The sequence below is a fragment of the Pseudorasbora parva genome, chromosome 12 (assembly GCF_024679245.1).
Source record: "Pseudorasbora parva isolate DD20220531a chromosome 12, ASM2467924v1, whole genome shotgun sequence".
Lineage (NCBI taxonomy): Eukaryota > Metazoa > Chordata > Actinopteri > Cypriniformes > Gobionidae > Pseudorasbora > Pseudorasbora parva.
Window position 1 is genome coordinate 35302987 of NC_090183.1, and position 19590 is coordinate 35322576.

Consider the following 19590-nt stretch of genomic DNA (forward strand, 5'->3'; position numbering starts at 1 on the left):
GTCTCCAGTTGTCAGGTGGGTCAAAATTAATGTGCACATATTACAAATTAAACAAGCTCTAAAATGTGACTGGCTCTTAATAAAGGACATCCAACCTTAATGAGCATTACAATTCCTCTAACATAATTTAAGTGATTGGTTTAATATTTGTGGTCCCTGGATAGGTTTTAATGTTTAAAGTCAGTTGTTGGACTAACACCAAGACAGGATACCAAAATAAGGCCAAAAATGATAGACAACATTTAGAATTGTATGTTTTAGTTGCCAACGCTGTTGACTTCCAATCACAGGATACAAAAGCTAATTATAGCATTTAATGCTAGTCATTTGATTTTGCAGAGTTGTGACCGGCCATCTGGTTCCACTCCAAGAAACGCCATATTCTCGTCCATTTTTTTTAATCAAAAAAATTAAACAAGCTGCTAGTATATGGTATTGTGCTACATGCTAATATCCCCAAAACAATGAAGCATAGAGCAATCTGGAAAAGTCACTGGGATTTATTACATGACTTTTGCACGAAGAGCTAAAGCCATGATAGCTTATACTGTAGCTTGCTAGATATCAATTGCCTGGGCACAGTAAGCCTCTAACCTAATAGATTAGCTGAAAATATTAGGTGGATTGATTTGTGTTCTCCAAAAAGATTGAGATACTGTACATGTGAATAGCTCTAAAAGTACAATTTCTAATTAATCAACAAGAAATATAATGCAGCTGCTTATTTGATAACAGTTCTCAAAGTATGTTGCACAGTAGCAGTAAAATTACACTTTGGCTTCACAAGGGAAAGGAAGGCAGCCTATTTTAAATAAAGTTAAGTAAACATACGCATTTAACATGTAATGAAAAAGCTACGGCCTATTATATATGTAACCAGAGAGAAAGCAATGCCTCTGTACACAACTGTACACAAATAAATGATGACCTGATGCAAGTGGTTATGCAGTATATCATATATGACTATGAGAATCAGCAACAAATGAGTACCATGGCAAAATTGAAACTAAATTGATGTCTAAACACATCTTAACTAACTTAAAATATATAACTTAAAATATGTGCATTGACGTAGAATGCTATACGGTATTAACAATAGAAGTCTCCAATACCTGAAGAAAAGTTGTTAGCATTCCCAGTTAGTTCAATGGCAATAGTACATGAACTAGTGCACTGTAAGTAGACAACTTGGAGGCTGCCATCTTTGCTACAGAAACATTTGTCATGTGACTGATCACCTGTCATAGGAAAATGGGGGAAACTGTGAGTGTATTGAAACAAACATTTTTTATTTTATTTTACAACATATTTTAGACAGAAGCAATATTACTGCAAACGTATTATTGCTATACATTTAAATATAGAGCAGCAGTGTTTTCAATAAAAAACTATGATTAAAAATAAATATGGATTTAACAAGGAAGTAAAAAAATAAAATTAAATAAAAATCAAGCTTTTCAATGAAAGTAATGAAATAAATGGCATATTTTCATGACAATATTCCACACAAAAAAGAAGAAAAAAAGAAAATAACTTTTCTATTCTTTCTCTGGAGTGACTGGTGGTTATAAAGTCACCCTTCAGAGACTAACATAGCGGCTGTTTAAACAAGCACAAGCATATGTTAAGCACATATGTTAAGGTTTTCAGTTTTGCTTTGACTTTTCAATATACATTTTCTATTTAATATATTTCACATGGCAGCTGGGAACCTTTTCACTTAAAATATATACATTTTGTGTTGACTTCAACAAAAAAAATAATGCAAATGGTTTCATTATTTATCATATGAAAGCTTTTTGGATGAGGGGAAAGGAAGAGAGTTTAAACCACAGCAGACGGCTTCTCCAATGCTCATTTATGTGGAAGGATTCCTCTTCGCATTCCAGTGATCTTCAACACATCAGCAGCAGAATTACAGCCAACAGCACCCTCATCTGTTTACTTGATAGAAGTTATATTTTGATATCGAGATCATTTTTATCCCCCACAAGGGTTGTTTAACAAAGCCTATAAATATGCTACAGAAACAGACATATTAGACAAATATAAGTTATTGCATTAGGACTATACTTACAACACACATACAAAAAAAAAAAAAAACAACACACACACACACACACACACACATACACACAAATACCATGTGTGCATGATTTATAAGACACTGTCAAATGTGTTGATTTTAAATAAACAGTAACATTATTTAAAAGTAAAATACCCTAAAGAGATTCCCATTCTCTCTAGCTGCTTAAATACTTTCAACAAAAAGGCAGGGCAGGGGGAGGGGAGGATTTGGATGGGGGAGGGGCCGTGCATGTGGACTGTTGTCACAGGGATAGAGTAGTGCAGAGTTGGATAGAAGAAGAAAAAAGAAGAGGCAAGAGACAAAAAAAAGAGTGTAAGAGGCATGGTAGCGTAACGCTTGGAATTGACTTATAACTGCTACACTGCAATGGGGATTCACAGAGAGGGACTGGTATGTTTTTAATGCATGTAAAATACAATGACAGCTATATCTGTTTCAATTTTTAAAACCACTCTGTCTTCATCTCTGCCTCTCATTATCTGTTAGCCTTTTGCTTGTGAAGTTGAAAGCGAGAGAGAAGAAAACTATTTTGTTTTCACATGCATTCTGTCTTTATGCATTATAATGTTACATTTAACTGCTTATTCCTATTGATATGTATGGTTAGGTGTGTGAGATTTTAAGATCTCTTAATGTTTAGAAAGTGTGACCATGCAAAGTGAAGTAATAATTTATCTCTCTTTCAGGTATCTGTGTTTTTGAGCAATGGTGGAAAGATTTGTGCACACCAATAGCATATGAAATATCAATAACACGCTTGCACAGAGTTCTGGTTAAAACAGCATGGTGAGTTAATGCACAATGCAAATAAATCAATTAAAAAATGCATATTTATTACATGTCTGTTTATACGTGTGTGTAAATGTTGGAAAAGATTCTGCTGAAAAGTGTGTGTTCAGCAGTAGCCAGAGAGAGTAATGACTTTACCAGCTGTTTCTTTGCTCTCAACTCATAGCATTTTCATTATCAAGGGAAGAATAAGAAGTCTTGAATATTATTTGTCTTAATGATAAACAAAACTCTAGATTTGCGATTTTCAAAATACAGGATGGCCAACATCTATTCAAAGGTAATTTGCAGATCAAGGAATTATGTAATATAATGACTAAAACATTTAGCATTGCAGATCTTAAGCCATTTAATTTGTTTAAAAAAAAAACTTTCTTATGATGTCCAACCTGGAGAGAGAGAGAGAGAGAGAGAGAGAGAGAGAGAGAGAGAGAGAGTGTGTGTGTGTGTGTGTGTGTGTGTGTGTGTGTGTGTGTGTGTGTGTGTGTGTGTGTGTGTGTGTGTGTGTGTGTGTGTGTGTGTGTGTGTGTGTGTAGAGGATGTGCTTTGTAAAAAGATCCCAGGCTGAATTCTTGACATTCCGGGTGCAGCCATATTTATGGACGAGATCCTGGATCTTCAGTGGAAGTTCTAGATGTGTGAATTGGAGGGAAACAACATTAAGATATAATAAATACATAAAAAGCAGATTCATATTAGAAAGAGGCATCTGACTGTTTTCTGTGTTAAATATTTTTAAAGAACAAGAGTAGTTGTGTTTAGCAAGGATTTGTTGGGATTAGCGAGGAAACTCAGCTCTCTAGAACCCTGGCTAATATGTTAATGTTCATGTATATTTGTTTAAAATGCTCTTAAACTCTTAGTGTGCTGTCAGTCTCCTCCTCTCTAGAACTTGGCTCTAATCTGTCGATTCTAATCTGCCTTCATCTTCCAGAAGGCACACGGAAATAGACACACATGCACTCACACATATATAAATATAACTGTTGTAAATCCAGCATTCAATCGCTCATTTAGTTCGTCTTATCCTCATCAAAATGTGTGAGGATGATGTGTGCAAGGTTACTGAGATTACACTCGTGCAGATTAAGATGCAAAGAATAGATCACATCTTGTCCAGATTACTAAACGGTTCCATATGTTGCAGTCCAGTTGTGAATTTGAAGTGGTTTTGCTAAAACCACTAAACCACATGATTTTGCTATTATTTTCTATTCATGGTGGAGAAACAATGCACAAGGTAGCTAAAGGAGCTATTTAAAAGGACAGTTTACTCAAAATTTACAATTCTGTTTTCATTTACTCACCCTCAAGTCAAGTCATACAGGTTTGGGAGGGTGAGCAAATGATAGATATTATAAATTATTTCTCATTGGTAAACGGTCAAATCTCTGTCTTGTGTTGTTTTTGTTTTTTTGTGCAATGAATAAAAAGTACTAGTAACAATATGCTGAATTTTTGGATGCACTATCCCTTTAAATATCTCCTCTAGCTATCTTTTGCAATATTTTTACAATACTGTAAAAAAAAAAAAAAAGAAATCCCGATTTTCAACATCTGAATTTTTAATATAATCAAATTGCCTTTATAACTCCTTTAAACTGAAATTATATTAAACTGACTTAGAAGTTGAATTTCATATAACATAAAACATAAATTTAAATTGTTTAAATTATTTTGGTGAGTTAAAGTAATGTAAAAGCATATGCTGTAATAACTTGAGTGATCATGTTTTTGTTTAGTTTTTTTTTATAGTGAACGATGAATAAAAAGTAATAGTAACATCATGCAGAATTTTCAAAATTTAGATTTTTTGGTTAACTATCCCTTTAAATTCCTCCTCTAGCAATAATGTGCATCATTTCTCAGTAATGAATAAAAAGTAATTGTAACATCATGCAGATATTTTGTAATCCTTTCTCAATGAGGAATAAAAAGTAGATAGTAACACCAAGCAGAATTTTAATTTTTGCAAATGTAATAGTAACATTGTCCAGAATTTACATTTTTCTGTGAACTGTCCTCTTTTAGCACGTACAGTATGCAAAATAAAAAGCTTCATTTGTTTATCTTTTTGATTTTCCAGGTGTGGTAATGATGCAGTGGTCACCTGAGTGGGCGGAGCAACACTATGATGTCTCCTCCACCACATCATCTCCAGGTCACCCTAAGCCCCTCCCATTTCCTCAGCCCAGTCGTCCTGCGTTCTCAGGCTACACTGATGACATCACTGCCCTCAGTGCCTCTAGCTTGCTGAAGCGCTATGCAGAGAGGTATTCCTTTAACTCAGCCTTACCAGAACATGGGAGTTTCCTGAGAAGTGAGCAGCACCAGGACCCGTGGCCTGGGGGGTATAGCACAGACGGGCCTCCTGGTTTAGACCCACTGAAAGGGGCCGGAAGTGATCTTTCAGAGCAGCAGTACAGCAGCGGTCCCGCATCTCAGGATTACCCTTCATCCTACAGCAGCCAACATCTGCTAGCTAAACCATCCTATCTTCCGTCACCAGCGTTTGCCTTGCCATCTGCATACCTGCCCCCCGCACCAGGCTACGCCTATCCCCAGCAATGCGGTCTGACGGCTGGTTACCCCCACAGCACCCCTGCTCTCCTGCCCTCAGGTCTACACACCCCCACACCTCTTCACAGCAGCCACGGTGCTGCTGATCTCCCACGCAACAGGAAGTTTGGCTTTGACCAGTCCAAAACTGCCAGAGTGTCACCTTACACAATCAGGGACAAGAGCGAACGGCAGAACAGCGACAGTGGTGGAAATGTCAATGAGAGCTGTGAGACGGACATTCAGAGCTACAGGCCCGAGAGACTTTCCACTCAGTCTGATCTCGAGGCAGAATCTGTGGGCAAGACCAGTCATCTACGCCCCCCAGAGACAAGGTCTTATGTAGGTCCGGGACAGTTCACATATCCCTGAGTCTACTTGTTGTAGTCAGTCTATCCTTCTTTTTTTTTTTATACATGATTATAGCAATACTTGAACGTATCAAACATCAGGGCGAATATTATTACGGTATGAGACCAGATGAGAAGATAGATGTCTCTCTTATGCACATTATCGTTATTCCTGACTGCAGCTTCAATGTGACCTCTTTTATAGCCATGAAATCACTCTTTCTTTTTTATTCTCTTCCGTTCTTCTTTTACTCTCTCTCTCTCTCTCTCTCTCTCTATAATTATGTTGTGCAGTGAAGCACATTATGGTGGCAAGTACTAATCCACCGCTTCAATCAATGGAATCCAAGCCAAAGAAAGACTGAAAGAGAGGAATGAAAAAGAGAAAGAGAAATATGGTAAATCAAAACACACATTTGATTGTAAATCAAAGCACACATATGAAAGTTTCATACATTTTGTTAGTGAGCATGTCAGTTGTGATTGTCATGGACGTTCTTCAACACTGAAGTCAGTAGGATAAAACTCTTATTTTAGGAATATTATCTAAGATTCCTCTATAAGCTTTGAATGTAAATCTGATTTCCCTCAGGAATTGTGAATGAAGCCATACTTAATGTTTATCTTATACAAAATTTGAGTTTGACAGATGCTTTTTTTATGTCTTAGTGTAGTTTTTTGACATGTCCATCATTCAAATTTAAATGTAACCTTACAAACAGTATTTCAATGATTAGAATGCAAAGCATACAGAACACAATATATGTCTAGCCTTCACTGCAGAGCTACTGCAAAAAGGTTCTTCAGTCTTTTCCACTATTCACCTATTGTGACGTTTACTATGGAAACCCACAGAGCTGTCCCAGTCCCCTGAGTTGATCACTGGATGTGTTTTCCTCTGACCCTCTGACCCTTCTCTGTTTTAAATGAGGCATGTGGAAGAATAGAGAGCTTTTGTTATGGAGAGGCAAGCGGGACATACACTGAAATGTACAAACCGAAAGGAAAATGACAGTCTTGTTAATATTTAATTTAGTTGTTTGTTATTTTAACACTCGCAAATGCAATATATGGGTTACTTAATACATGTACAATTTTCATCTACCTCACCGTTACATTGCTGTATGTTCAGAGTATGCAATTGTGTATTTCATGTCTAAATGTCTACCTCAAGAAAAAAAATACACAAAATAAAAACTATTGTACCAATACAGCCTTTGCTCTCTTGATTTCTTTTTGTATTTTGCTTTTTTAAAAATTATATATCTCCTAAAGTTGAGAGAGAGAGAAAAACAAAGTCTGAGATACATTTTTTTATGTTATTAAAATGTCATACAAGACAGTAATACTGTAAAATATTACAATTAAAAATATGTTTGTATAATTTCTATATATTTAAGAATATGCTTTATTCATATGATAGCCAAGCTGAATTTTCAGCATCATTATTCCAGTTTTTGGTGTCACATGATCCTTCAGAAATCATTCTAATATGATTTTCTGCTCAAGAAACATCAGTGTTGAAAACGGTTGTGCTGCTTAATATGTTTTTGAAAACCTAGCCTGGGAAAACCCAGACAACTTCTGGCAAATTTAGATTTGCTCTGCAAATGCAAAAGATGGTCTACTACTGAGAATGGTCTGGTTTTAACCAGGCTAGTGGACACCATTATATATTCTCAGAATTCTTTGATGAATTTGAAATAGAAATGTTTGTAACAATAAAAACTCATTACTGCACTTTTGATCAATTTAATGCATCTTTGCCGAATAAGTTTCTTTTTCTTTTTTCCCCCAAAATAAATGTATCTGATATTGATATAAAAAAAATCCTAGTAATGAATACAGTCCTTTTGAAACAGAGTGATTTAATTATTCCACAATCTGCTAGTATTAGGCTTTTACAGGCTTTACAGTAAACAGTCTATGCTTGAGTATGCTTAAGCACTGTAGTTCCATAAGGGCCAGATGCACAGCTGGTGTCGTTAGGTCACCTTGTACCCTGTCCAGGATGACATTCACATATCATGGTCTTCAATTCCCAACAGAAAATCACAACCTTATGTCTGTGCAGATGTGTCTCTATATAAGCCCTTTAATCGCATGATCTTTCAAGAAAAAGGTCAAGGTGGTTTTGTGTTCTTTTTCTTTTTAATTCTATATTTTCCTTTTGAATCAATATTTATATAGTCCTTTTATGAAAACAATGTTCAGTGATCAAGAGAAAAATATTTTCTAAACCACCTTCCCCTTCTTCTAGGTAGAGAGTACACTCAAACGTAACTATATTTTCCTAATTTTTTTCAATTGGAGTGTAATTGGATGCTCTTTTCAATTGACAGTTATCATACAGTGCATTATTTAGGTGTTGCCCTCTAGTGGCCAACTGTTTAGACAATCTCAAACAATTCTGAAAATCATAGGATATTCCTTCTATTATAATTTTTCCCCCACACGCTCTCAAACTAAACACAGATCCTGACTTTTGACTCTTCGCTTCTTCCTTATGGCGACCCCCCACCCTAAAACAGCTCCCTGCAGTCACTGTGCAGCAGAGTGTGACAGATGCTCTATTCTTTCCATCCACCCCCCACCTCCCAGCACACACAGTCCTCAGCGCTTTGTTTTGCAGAAGTTCCAATACTGTTCTCGCCTCAGTGTGAGCCGTTTAATCTTAGACTGATGAATTGGGTCTTTCATCTTATGGATCAGCATCTTTGTGCAGCCAAAGACCAGTTTAGAGAATGGTTCTTGGTCTACACATTGAAGTGACCGATATTACTATTATTATTATTTTTCAAATTCCTAGCACTCTCTTTTATACAGCATAAGGGAAAATAATCTAGCATGCATCCATCTACTACAAAAATTGTGATAAAGGTTAACATCTAGCTATAACATATACCATATGACACATTATTTAGTAATTGCAGAATCTGCTTTGCACATTTATTGTATTATTTGTCCCCTGAGGATGATATTCCTCCTGCTGCTGCTCTCCTAAAAGAGTTTGCACAGAAATTACAATTCTATAACCATTTACTCACCATCATTTCACTCTATTTACTCACCGTCATGTCACTGTATGCTTTTCTTTCTTCTGTGGAACACAAAAGAAGATAAACATTTAAAGTGACCGTGTCATCAAATATTTCCCAACATTTTAGCCCTGTCAGGTTCAAACATCCTTTGATTATAACAAATTGACCAGTATTGGGTGTGGTGCAGGGTAAAATACACCACAAACTTGATAAAGCAGTGGTTAATTCAGTCTAATTAAAGACATTTCCTCACAAAGTACAACATTTCACTGCCTGTTCTTTTAGTCGAGCTCTGTCTCTTTTTTAAACAACAATCAGATGTAAGGACATTTGGATTTTTGTTTTGAGATTCTTTGTTTGGCTCACAGTTGACAGGGGAGGAGGAATGCTCTTCAACAGCCAACACGGCCTTCAATTCATCATGATAAGAACACAGCAAGGGAGCATACACAACCCCTTTCAATGACACTGAAAACAGAAACCTTAGGAAGTGTTTGTCGGCAGTCCATACAAAGTCAATGTTGCGTGGATCCAGCAACACCATAGAACAGTGATTCCTGAACAGAGGATGTATGCATACTCTGGCAGACCTGAGCAGGATCCAGGGGGTATTTTTGGATTTTTTTTATAGTCTATTCTCATTACACATAATACGTATAGTAATCCCCCCCCCCCCATTTTCCTCAATCTTTAGTTGAGAAAATTTTGATTTTCCCACAGCAGACATTTCTTAAAATCGACATAAAATGGAAGTTGTAGTTATCTTTTCTTGTAGGGTGGGAATTGATTATGTCCATCAGAGAAAGGATTGGATGGTTGTGTTTGCTATTGCTGTGATGTCATGTGAGTGACAGGTTGTCCCGCCCTCACGTCAATATACACGTCATCAGAGAAGATTTGTTGCTGCAAGAGGGAGGGGAAGTTATTTTGAATTAAGATTATGAGGGCACATACATTTACTGTGATGTGCAATAGTGGAATATTCTATTTAAAAAATAGTGGTTTTCCATTTAGATTTATGATTTCCTGGGTGTCCTTAAAGTCCCAATGCGTTTTATTATTTTTTATTTTTGCTCATTACTATGCCAAAACAGTGAGAAACGCTACAGCTTCAGAACATATCGACAGTTATTTAATATTTAGCAACAACCAATACTAAACTGAACAGCGGATTCATCATTAAATATTCATGAGCTTGCAGTCAAGAAACCTTCACGAGCTCGGCTACTTCTTTCCAGTGTTTGAGGTAAAACAGTAAAAAATAATAATACTAATAAAAAAGTCAAGCTGTAACGATAAACTGCTGTGAAGAAGAGTGACTTTTTAACGTTAGTCCAAAATATATGTTCGGGAACAGCGAGGAATATAAAAGCCTAAATGATGCAAGAACCCGGTATTTAAACTATGTTGACATCGCAACTATGATAAGAATGTTAACTCGACGTTGAATGTACAGTGTAGACCTTATACAAACCTGAATACATTAATTTTATACCCACGTTAAAGACTGAAACATACAACAACAAGGCCTAACTCAGGGTTTATGTTAACTATTTTGGTAACACTTTTTAAGCCTAAGGTTTCATTACTAGGCTACTAGCCTACATTCGTTAACATGAAATAATAATGAACAGCACGTCTACAACTTTTATTAATCTTTGTTAATGTTAATGTCAACATTTACTAGCATTATTCAAATAAAAAGTTGCATTTATTAACATTAGATAATGCATGTTTAACATGAACAGCTTTGACGTAGCTAACGTTAACAAAGATGAACGAATTTCCTGGTTAGTTCATGTTAGTTTATACATTAGTTCATGTTTACAAGAGAGACCTTATTGTAAAGTGTTACCACTATTTTAAATGTGAAAAGCCTTAATGAGTGCTTTTACACCTTCCCAAATTACACTGTACATTCTTCAACATCATTAACAGAAGAAAAAACAACACAAGCACTCGAGCATAACTGGAAGGCTGCTTTATTGTTTGGAAAAGGTTTCGTGCTCAAATGAAGACAATCTTTCACTGATTCTCACTAAGTCAAGTGGTTGTGCAACACACCCTCTCCTCTCCAACATCAGTGGCAAGAGATAAGAACAACTTTATGAACCAAAAACCACTTGAATTATTTTCAGCAAATGAAGGAAATAGCATCTCAGTCATGCTACAAAATAATAGACAGAACTCAGTATTTATAGAAAAATAAAAAGAAGTGGCTGAAAATTAACATAAGCTGAGCACAGAAGGCAAACTGTTTCTCTTTCAACAGACTCAACCTTAAAGAGATTCATCGAGTGACCGACGCACTCCATTTCCCGCCCCATGCTATTTGACAATCTCTGATGATGAAGTCAGGCTGATGCCAGTTAAGTTTTCTTTTTTTTATTTTCTTTTTTCTCTTTTTGTATTTTTTTTTCTTGTATTTTGTAATTTTTTTGTTTATTTTAATTATTTTGTATTTTTTTGCTTTTTAATAGATGTCACAGACATTCTTTAGTTCAGTTCTTTCTCCCAGTGCTCATTTGAAACAAGCTCCACTTGTTTAGGAGAATTTTATGCAACATCATCTACATTTTTGACAAACAAAATTGGCAGCAAAAGGCACCTTAAACAAACATACAAAGACAAGAAAAGCATAATATAAAGCCTAACCAAACCTAAGACTGCAAATTGCATTGCTGTGTATCTAAGAGATGAAGAACAAGCTAAGCTTAAGTCAAGCTGCATCACTCACATTTAAAGTGACCAACACACACTTCGTCCTCTCCCCCCACCCCACACACGCACACATACTCGCTTCCTCAGACTCGGACTGAAAGATCATGGCATTTGCCAATTAAGCCGGAAGATGAAAACAGGGTTTATGGGGGAAGGACATGTGGCGTCTAGTGCATATGTACGTAGTATGTGAGTTGGAGATGGTAGGATGTATTCACACAGGGTGTAAATGAACTGCTGGTAGTGCATTCCCCTCCCAAAAACGGGCGACATAAGCCATAGCGAGCAGCCAGTACATCATCGTGCATCGAAAGCTAGACCCGCGCACGCACACAGACATCACTTGCTCAAACCCAAACGTCTCGAACACGCACACAAGCGCACACTGTGTGGGCCAGGTCAGAGTTTTGGTCGTTCACCGAATGTATTGCACGAAAGAAAGAAGAACGCGAGAAAATGACAGCCAGTAGTGCTTCCCCTCCACTCCAAGCAGAGGTCAACACAAAGGAGGACAGTGCTCTCATATCATATATACATACATATGTATATGTGTGCATATATATACACATATGTACATATACATGTATACATAGATACATATGTTGTATAGCTCTATATATGTCTTGATTGATGTATAGATTTATATATACTTTTTGCATTTAACATATATTGGATTCCCCTCTTTAATGTGAAAAGTGTCAAAAAATCTACACCTTCTAACAAATATGTCACAGTCTACCTAGTGAGACCAGGGCAATGAGTGAAGCCATTCTATTAAGGTTATAATTATTTTTCAGTATTAGATTAATAGCAGTAGTTTTTTTTATAGTATTTCTGTATTTACAAAAAACTATGCATGCTGTTAAAATAAAATTATATATTACATTATTTATAGTCTCTTAAAAAGTTCATTCTTAACTTTTCAGCATTTTGTGCTGCTTACAACATAGCCTATACTGTACAATATATTTTTTTTAACTGATTTTTCATTCATTTTTGTTTTTAAATGAATGTATGATCTGTTATTTGCTTCTTTTTGTTGCTGTTTATACAGTTGAGCCTGCATGGCTGCATAAATGAGAATGGTTGAGCTTTGCTGAGCAGTTTTTTTTGTTAGCTTGTTTTGGTTCAGGTCAACACCCTCGCATGCAGCAACTGGACCATCGACACCAGATGAAAGGTAAGGGAAAACAGCTGACATTGCTAACAGAACTGAAAATGTAGTTGCTCTGATGTGTGGAGTTGCCCGGCTCACAGTAAGCTGCTGTGGGACCAGTGCCTAATGGTTATTTGGCATTAGTGTGGTGGTCTACTGATGAGAAACAAGGCTGACCAGGGGTCGAATAACTGCACATTTAAAACCAAGGCCCTCTGTAGAAAACTAACAGTATTTTCAGTCTTGATCTCATCTCATCGTCAATGCCACAACAACCCTTTTAATACGGCCTTAAATCTCTGAAGCTCGGCTCTGTGTCAGTTAGCTCTGCTCTTCTCTCTACATGAGAGTTCAATGTGGTGGGAGCGCTCCTGCTTTAGCTCCACCCCATATTACAAACATTCTCTGGACCTACTGAAGGCCCTTATTGATCACATCAGAGTCACATGATACATCTGTGTTGTATCCTGAGAATAATGGGGAAAGTCAACAAGCATCAGCCTGTCTGAAAGTGTTAAGCAGGAGAGGATCGCTCCACTCCTGAGACATTCCAGAAACTTCCAGACACAAATTGCACACACCAAACAATCAGACAAACATCTTTGGCTTCTCCTTAAACAGCTGTGACCGCCCGACCGCACCGCTGTCTCTCTCAAGTCTTGTCCTTTTTGTCCTGGCTACAATCAAACCATTGCTGAAGATGTGATGGCTTTATACACGGATAAAAACGTCCGGCTGATCCTCGAGGGACAAACCGGGACGAGACTAGACGTAGACACACTGCAAAACTCTTTAAAGAAACGTAGCATGTAAAAATCAAATGAAAAATTATCATAATTCTATTTTTCTAAAATAAAAAACTGCCACTTTCTCGAAACAGTTATAGATCATCTCATCTAACCCCTGATGAGGATTAAAAATGCCAACCAACTTGCTACACCCCTAATAATGCCCAAAACTTTAACCCCCACCCCACCCTCTTGCCCCTCCCTGGACCCACCTACCATATGACCCGCAGCGCAGGTAGTGCCGTAGGTGAGGTAAGCAATATTGCTGCATACAAATAAAATAAGAAGCTTTAGGAATTACAGTGTTATTTTTGTATCATTATCCTCCAGTCTCCATACACACATTCCAACATTTAGATTTCCCATTCATTATCTCCTGAGCAGCAAAAAAAATGGGATGTCCCTTGTATCCTTCCTCTCCAATAATGTGCCACAATGCTAGTATTTGTTTCAATGTACGTAAACCACTGATTAGTCACAGGCATTTTGCACCATCTGAAGCCAATCCCAAATGCTGTCCTAATGTTTGATAATCCATTTCAGAATGTTAAGTAGATGAGAAGATGCGGTTTAGCATCTTCGGCCCAATTCGGTTTTCTCAGTATCAAATTTAATTTGATTTCTGGTCATAAATTTAGCCAGTGGACAGCCTAAAACATCGTCAAGCCACTGTGGTGGTCTGTATTAGTGTTTTGTGGACTATGATTACTCATGCAAAATTTCTGATCAAAACATGCCATCATGCAAGTCATTTCTATGCATTGAACAAGCACAATAATTTATTATTCATTTGGAGATGTGTATTGGGGGCCCCTGGTTATTGCCCCCGGTCCTATCGGTGTGAAAGCCCATGTAGAAAAAGCCTTTTGATGCAGATATAACAAAGTTATCATGACACAGTTACTGAGGGTGACATGGGCAAAATGTTAAATGTTATTTCATTTTTTTCCTCCCATTTCTCCTTTTTTGCCGCTCAAATAATGTAAAGACCATGTAAAATATATTCGACACTAACAAACGCAAAGAGACCGTTGGAATCAGCCAGACTCTTAGTTTTGTTTCACACTCATGTCTATCCTGCTCACTCTCACAGTAACGTTGAGTTCTTACACATATGAAATGAAACGGTGCAGACTCCTTCGCAATCCACTTCGGGAAGCCGATTCTTTCATGAATGAGTGTTTGTTTTCTGCATGGAAAGTTCGCCGACGCAGTTCAGAAGCATGGGATTCGATCCTAGATTTCCTTGGATAATCACATTCCTGCTCGGTGAAGAGTTCCATACTGAAGCGCAATATAGCCCTCTAAAATACACTTGATCAAGTATCGGTCTTTTTAAGTTTGTATTTGATTCTGTTTAAATCAAGTCTTGATGCAACAGTGTCACACAGGAAGCTGATTATGTTTGGTTTAACTTGTAAGAGTTTTCAAGCTTTGAGGAACCCCAACACTTTTCTTCGCCTCGATACACCAGTGACGTTTGTAAACAATTTTTTGTCGTGTTTCTTCGGCTTTGTTTTTTCCCCTTAAATGAAATTAATCTGTACATCTGTATAGTTTAATCAGGGTTTCCATTCGCTTGAAATGACAGTTTTTGTTATAATATCGTCATGATCATTATCACTGTCCATGAGTTGTATCGTAGCAGTCTTAACACTTGGATTCCCTGACATCTTTTTGGTTTCGGCCTTTCTCCTTGCGGCCCTTGCCTTCATTGTTGTCGTCCTGCTTCTCCTTCTCGGGCTTGGTTACACTGTCATAGGATGGCAGGGATGCAGTGGAAGGTGTGCCCTCTTTCTTCTCCTGATTGGCCCCTCCGTTCTCCAGTTTGTTGTTGGCAGGTCTGCGCTTGCAGATGAAGCCTCTGCGCGCCAGGTGGCCACGGTATGCCCTCTGGATCACGACAGCTGACACCTCCTCCTGCTTACGCCGCAGCGTAGTGGTGATGGGCTCGTAAGACACCTTGGAAGGATTCGCCGCCACGAAGCGCTCCTCCATTTGCTGTCGCATCATGTCCAGGTCGCCGCTGTCGCCTAGCACACGCTTAGTAAAAGCAAACAGAATGTCCAAGCAGTGAATGCGGTCGCCACTCACCATTGGCATGTCCATGGCGATCAACTCTATGATGTTTGGCTTTGGCACACGGAGAGGATGTTCTAATGTATCCGCAAAGTCTGGCAGCTTTGCAAAGGTGATGAACTGTGAAGCATCGGGGTCAAATTTCTCCCAGATTTCATAGAAGGACTCAAAGTCGTCTTCGCACAAGGGATCAGCACTCTCCTCAGTGGCAACACTGAAGTTCTCCAAGATGATAGCGATGTACATGTTCACCACAATCAGGAAGGACACAATAATGTACATTACAAAGAAGAAGATTCCCACTGAGGGATTGCCACAGTTGCCCTTAACTGTGGTTCCTGGGTTCTCCTTTTCTGGGTTGCAATCAGGCGGATAGTTCAAGATAGGAGCCAAGAGGCCATCCCACCCAGCTGATGTGGTGATCATGAATAGACAGATCATGCTGTTGCCAAAGGTTTCAAAGTTATACATGTCATCGATTCCTACTTCTCGTTTCACGTAGGCAAAGTTAGACATGCCAAAGATAGAGAAGATGAACATGACTAGGAAAAGCAACAGGCCGATGTTGAACAGTGCAGGAAGGGACATCATCAAAGCAAATAGTAATGTCCGGATGCCCTTGGCTCCTTTGATTAGACGGAGGATGCGGCCAATTCGAGCCAGACGGATTACCCTGAACAAAGTTGGTGATACAAAGTACTTCTCTATGAGGTCTGCCAGGAACATACCTGAAAAAAAGAAGAAAAGCAAATTACAAAATTGTCCATAGCTCACAGAACGTGAAAGGATATGTCAAGAAAAATAACATTTGGACAGAGCACTCACCCACAATGGACAGAATGACGACAACGCAGTCAAAGATGTTCCAACCATTGGTGAAATAGTAGTGTCGCAGAGCGAAGAGTTTCAGGACAAACTCGCCAGTGAAGGACACAATAAATATGAAGTTTACCCAGTACAAGATGTTCTCGGTCTCAGCTGACTGATCATCTGTTTCCACCATCATGGTTACCATGTTAAGACAGATGAGTATCATGATGGAAATGTCAAAGGCCTGCTGAGTGACAAAGTCAAATACCATCCCCTGAACTTGGTTCTGTAAGAAAAGGAAAAGAAGAAGAAATAGAGAAAAGAGGAATATTAGTTTGGGGGACTATGTATGTTACTGAAATAAGTTATAATTAACAAATGTAAATAAAAGAAAAATTGACAAATAAAAAAACATTTAAAAATGAAGTTGTAGTTTTAAAAAATTTAGTTTAATGTAACAATAAAACAATATAATAATTTTAAAAAACTATTGATATAGACAAATACATATCAAAACTTTACTTAAGATGAAGTAAAGTGTAAAACACTGTTGGATGCTAAGTGGATACTAAGTGGATGAAGGTTTAGGATTAAGTCAATTTTGTTGAATTGTCTGGTTTCACCATTATCATAAATTTTTGCTGCTAAAAAGAATGTAAATGTATGAATATGCGACCAGTGGTCTAAGGCTATGCACCAATCAATGATGATCAGATAGTCTTTTCCCAGATCTAAATTCTTACCAGAGGTCTAGGGATAGGTTTTTGTGGCTTCTTTGATCCCAGTTTCTTCATAGCATTGTAGTATTTTTTCTGTTCTTCTGTCATGAAGATATCCTGACCTCCAAAGTATAGGAACAAAAGAAGACTGGTTACAACCTGATAATCTTGCTTAGCCATGTGTGCTATGTCCAAATGGAGCACATGTCCATAAAGACCCACAGCATTACACTCTAAGGGCCAGATTTAGTAACAGCTTGCATCAGCATAAACCCACTTTTGGCATTAAAAAAACGACTGTCAGAATTCACTATATACACAATTCAAAATTAGCGTTGGACAGGGTTATTTTTGTGGCTGACTTCATTGCATATGCATTTGTAGGAGTTTCCCTTTCAGACGCAATATTTATGGGACGAGAGCATTTAAATGAATCACATAAGGTGATTTACTAAGGTTTGTGCTAGTCAATTTGCTGGTGTTTGCACAACAAAAAAGCACATCTTAAACCAGATGCTAACTGTTAGATTGTGTTGGTCATAATGGAAATTATGTTCATTTGCAAGTCACCAGTAGATCAGAAATGCAGAACTTTCCACTCCCATCAGAGTTTTTTGGAATTACGCTCTCACACTTAGTAAATCTGGCCCTAAGGCTGTTACTCAGGAGTTTTCGCCATTAAGCACTTAACTGAAAGCATGTCTTATAAAAATATGCACAGAATAGGAGATAACATGGAATACAGAGAGAAAGAGAGAAAGTGCAAAGAGAAAAAGTCAGCTATGTAGTGGCAAAAACTTATCTTTTTCTTCTGTTGGTTAAAGTTGTCAATGATGACACCAATGAAGAGATTAAGAGTGAAGAAGGAGCCGAAGATTATGAAGATGACAAAATAAATATACATGTAGATGTTGTCCTCATAGATGGGCTGGTCCTCAACCTGCAATAATAAGCAAAAAGTGACTCTTTTGAACAAAGCCAGTAGTGTCAAACTATAAAGACATACCGAGCCCGATATATTGTGTGTAACTATAAAAACATCTGTACCTTTCTGGAATCCACAGCAGCATACATGATGTCCATCCAGCCTTTGAATGTGGCCTACATCATACAGAGAAAAAAATAACTCAAGACCATGCACAGCAGCAGGAATTAATGTTTTATATGCTTGTTTTATGCTTGAGTACTGTGCGTTTATTTAATTACTTAGGTTTATCCTCTAGAGTTAATGTACAGGGGTTGGACAATGAAACTGAAACACCTGGTTTTAGTCATAGACTGTAAAAAATATATGGACGTAGTGTCCGTGACGTCACCCATAGGATTCTGAAGTGCAGTTTTGAAGCGCAAAGTAGAGGCGAGCTGGCCGTTGCCATCTTGGCAACGCGTCATCGCGCCATGCCTGAATAACAGAAAATGGGCAAAGAGGCAGGACATGGGCGGAGCTCAGGTGACGGAATGACTAACAAACAGTGGATAAATGGCTAGTGACCACGCCCTTAATTATGCAGAACTTTAAGGCTTTATACATTGTAAACTAATGAGTTATACAAAAATTCACCCCCTCACAGTTGTCATGATGAAGGGCAAAATTAGCCATATAGACCAAAACCACAATTACCGGGCTGTAAACATGTTTTTTTCCTGCTGTAAAGTTGGGAATTTTAACATTGGGCTCAATGAGATTCTGCTCCCTTCTGTAGTCTGTCCCTATTGGCCAGCCATTGAATTGCAGTTTAAGCCACTTCCATATTGGCTTCAAGAGAAACTGCCGGAGGTTTCTGTTTGGTTTTAGTATGGTATGAGCCCTCCTTTAGTGGAATGACAGATACATGTTTTTCACAGTGGCCAGAGGGATTTTGACCCATTCCTCTTTCAGAACATGAGTTCGATCAGTATGTGACACTGGCTGGTGGAAGAAAATGTTTGCTCCTCCAAAATCACCCAAAGTGGCTCAAAAATACTGTGCAGGCCATGGGACTTGGGGGACTCATCAAACCATCCTGTCACAAATCTTGCTGTGTGTACCGGTGAATTATCATGCTGATACATGGCACCCCCTTCAGGGTAAAATGTTTGAAATATTAGGTGTACATGGTCCTCCAGATTGGTTCGGTAGTCGATGGAAGTGACTCAAGTCCATCAAGCACAGTAGGGAATACCATGATATTGCAGCCCAAATCATCACTGAGAATAATACACATTTTACATTGTCCACAGCCCAAGTTTTGCACTGTTGGCACCAATGAAACTGACATTTGGCATTGGCACGAGTGAGCAAACTTTGGGTGGAAACAAGAGAGTCGAGGTGCACATTTAATTCTGCAGTGAGTTTGGCAGCCGTTGAACAACATAGCTCTTGATACACTATAAAGACTTGCTGTCCTGGTCAGAGATGAGAGACGATACACAACAATAATTTGTCCTCTTTTGAATTCTGATATGTCTCCCATTTTTGTGTGGATTGCAATATTTTATGTACAGATGTG

General features: G+C 37.9%; 2 protein-coding genes across 7 annotated transcripts in view; one reads left to right on the forward strand and one right to left on the reverse strand.

The window, feature by feature from the left end:
• The first annotated feature begins 2287 nt into the window (after positions 1–2287).
• On the forward strand, positions 2288–6977 carry si:dkey-195m11.8 (fidgetin-like protein 2). Its single transcript, XM_067460015.1, has 3 exons — positions 2288–2479; positions 2776–2875; positions 4965–6977. Exon 3 carries the CDS (start codon positions 4973–4975, stop codon positions 5807–5809), a length of 837 nt encoding a protein of 278 aa, XP_067316116.1. The 5' UTR covers positions 2288–2479; positions 2776–2875; positions 4965–4972; the 3' UTR covers positions 5810–6977.
• A 3817-nt stretch (positions 6978–10794) lies between these two features.
• Positions 10795–19590, reverse strand: part of scn8ab (sodium channel, voltage gated, type VIII, alpha subunit b) — a 59825-nt gene continuing 51029 nt past the window's right edge. For 5 of the 6 annotated variants that reach the window (XM_067460019.1, XM_067460017.1, XM_067460022.1 and 2 more), the window contains 5 exons: positions 18149–18202; positions 17904–18041; positions 17126–17230; positions 16398–16668; positions 10795–16300 (listed from right to left, as the gene is read on the reverse strand). In XM_067460019.1, the coding sequence (XP_067316120.1) occupies positions 15144–16300; positions 16398–16668; positions 17126–17230; positions 17904–18041; positions 18149–18202 (1725 nt within the window). In that variant the 3' untranslated portion in view covers positions 10795–15143. The remainder of the gene's footprint in view (positions 16301–16397; positions 16669–17125; positions 17231–17903; positions 18042–18148; positions 18203–19590) is intronic. The other variant, XM_067460021.1, reaches the window with a different exon arrangement.

Coding starts and splice junctions, on each gene's coding strand:
- si:dkey-195m11.8 (XM_067460015.1), top strand. CDS start 4,973: ATGATGCAGTGGTCACCTGAGTGGGCGGAGCAACACTATGATGTCTCC.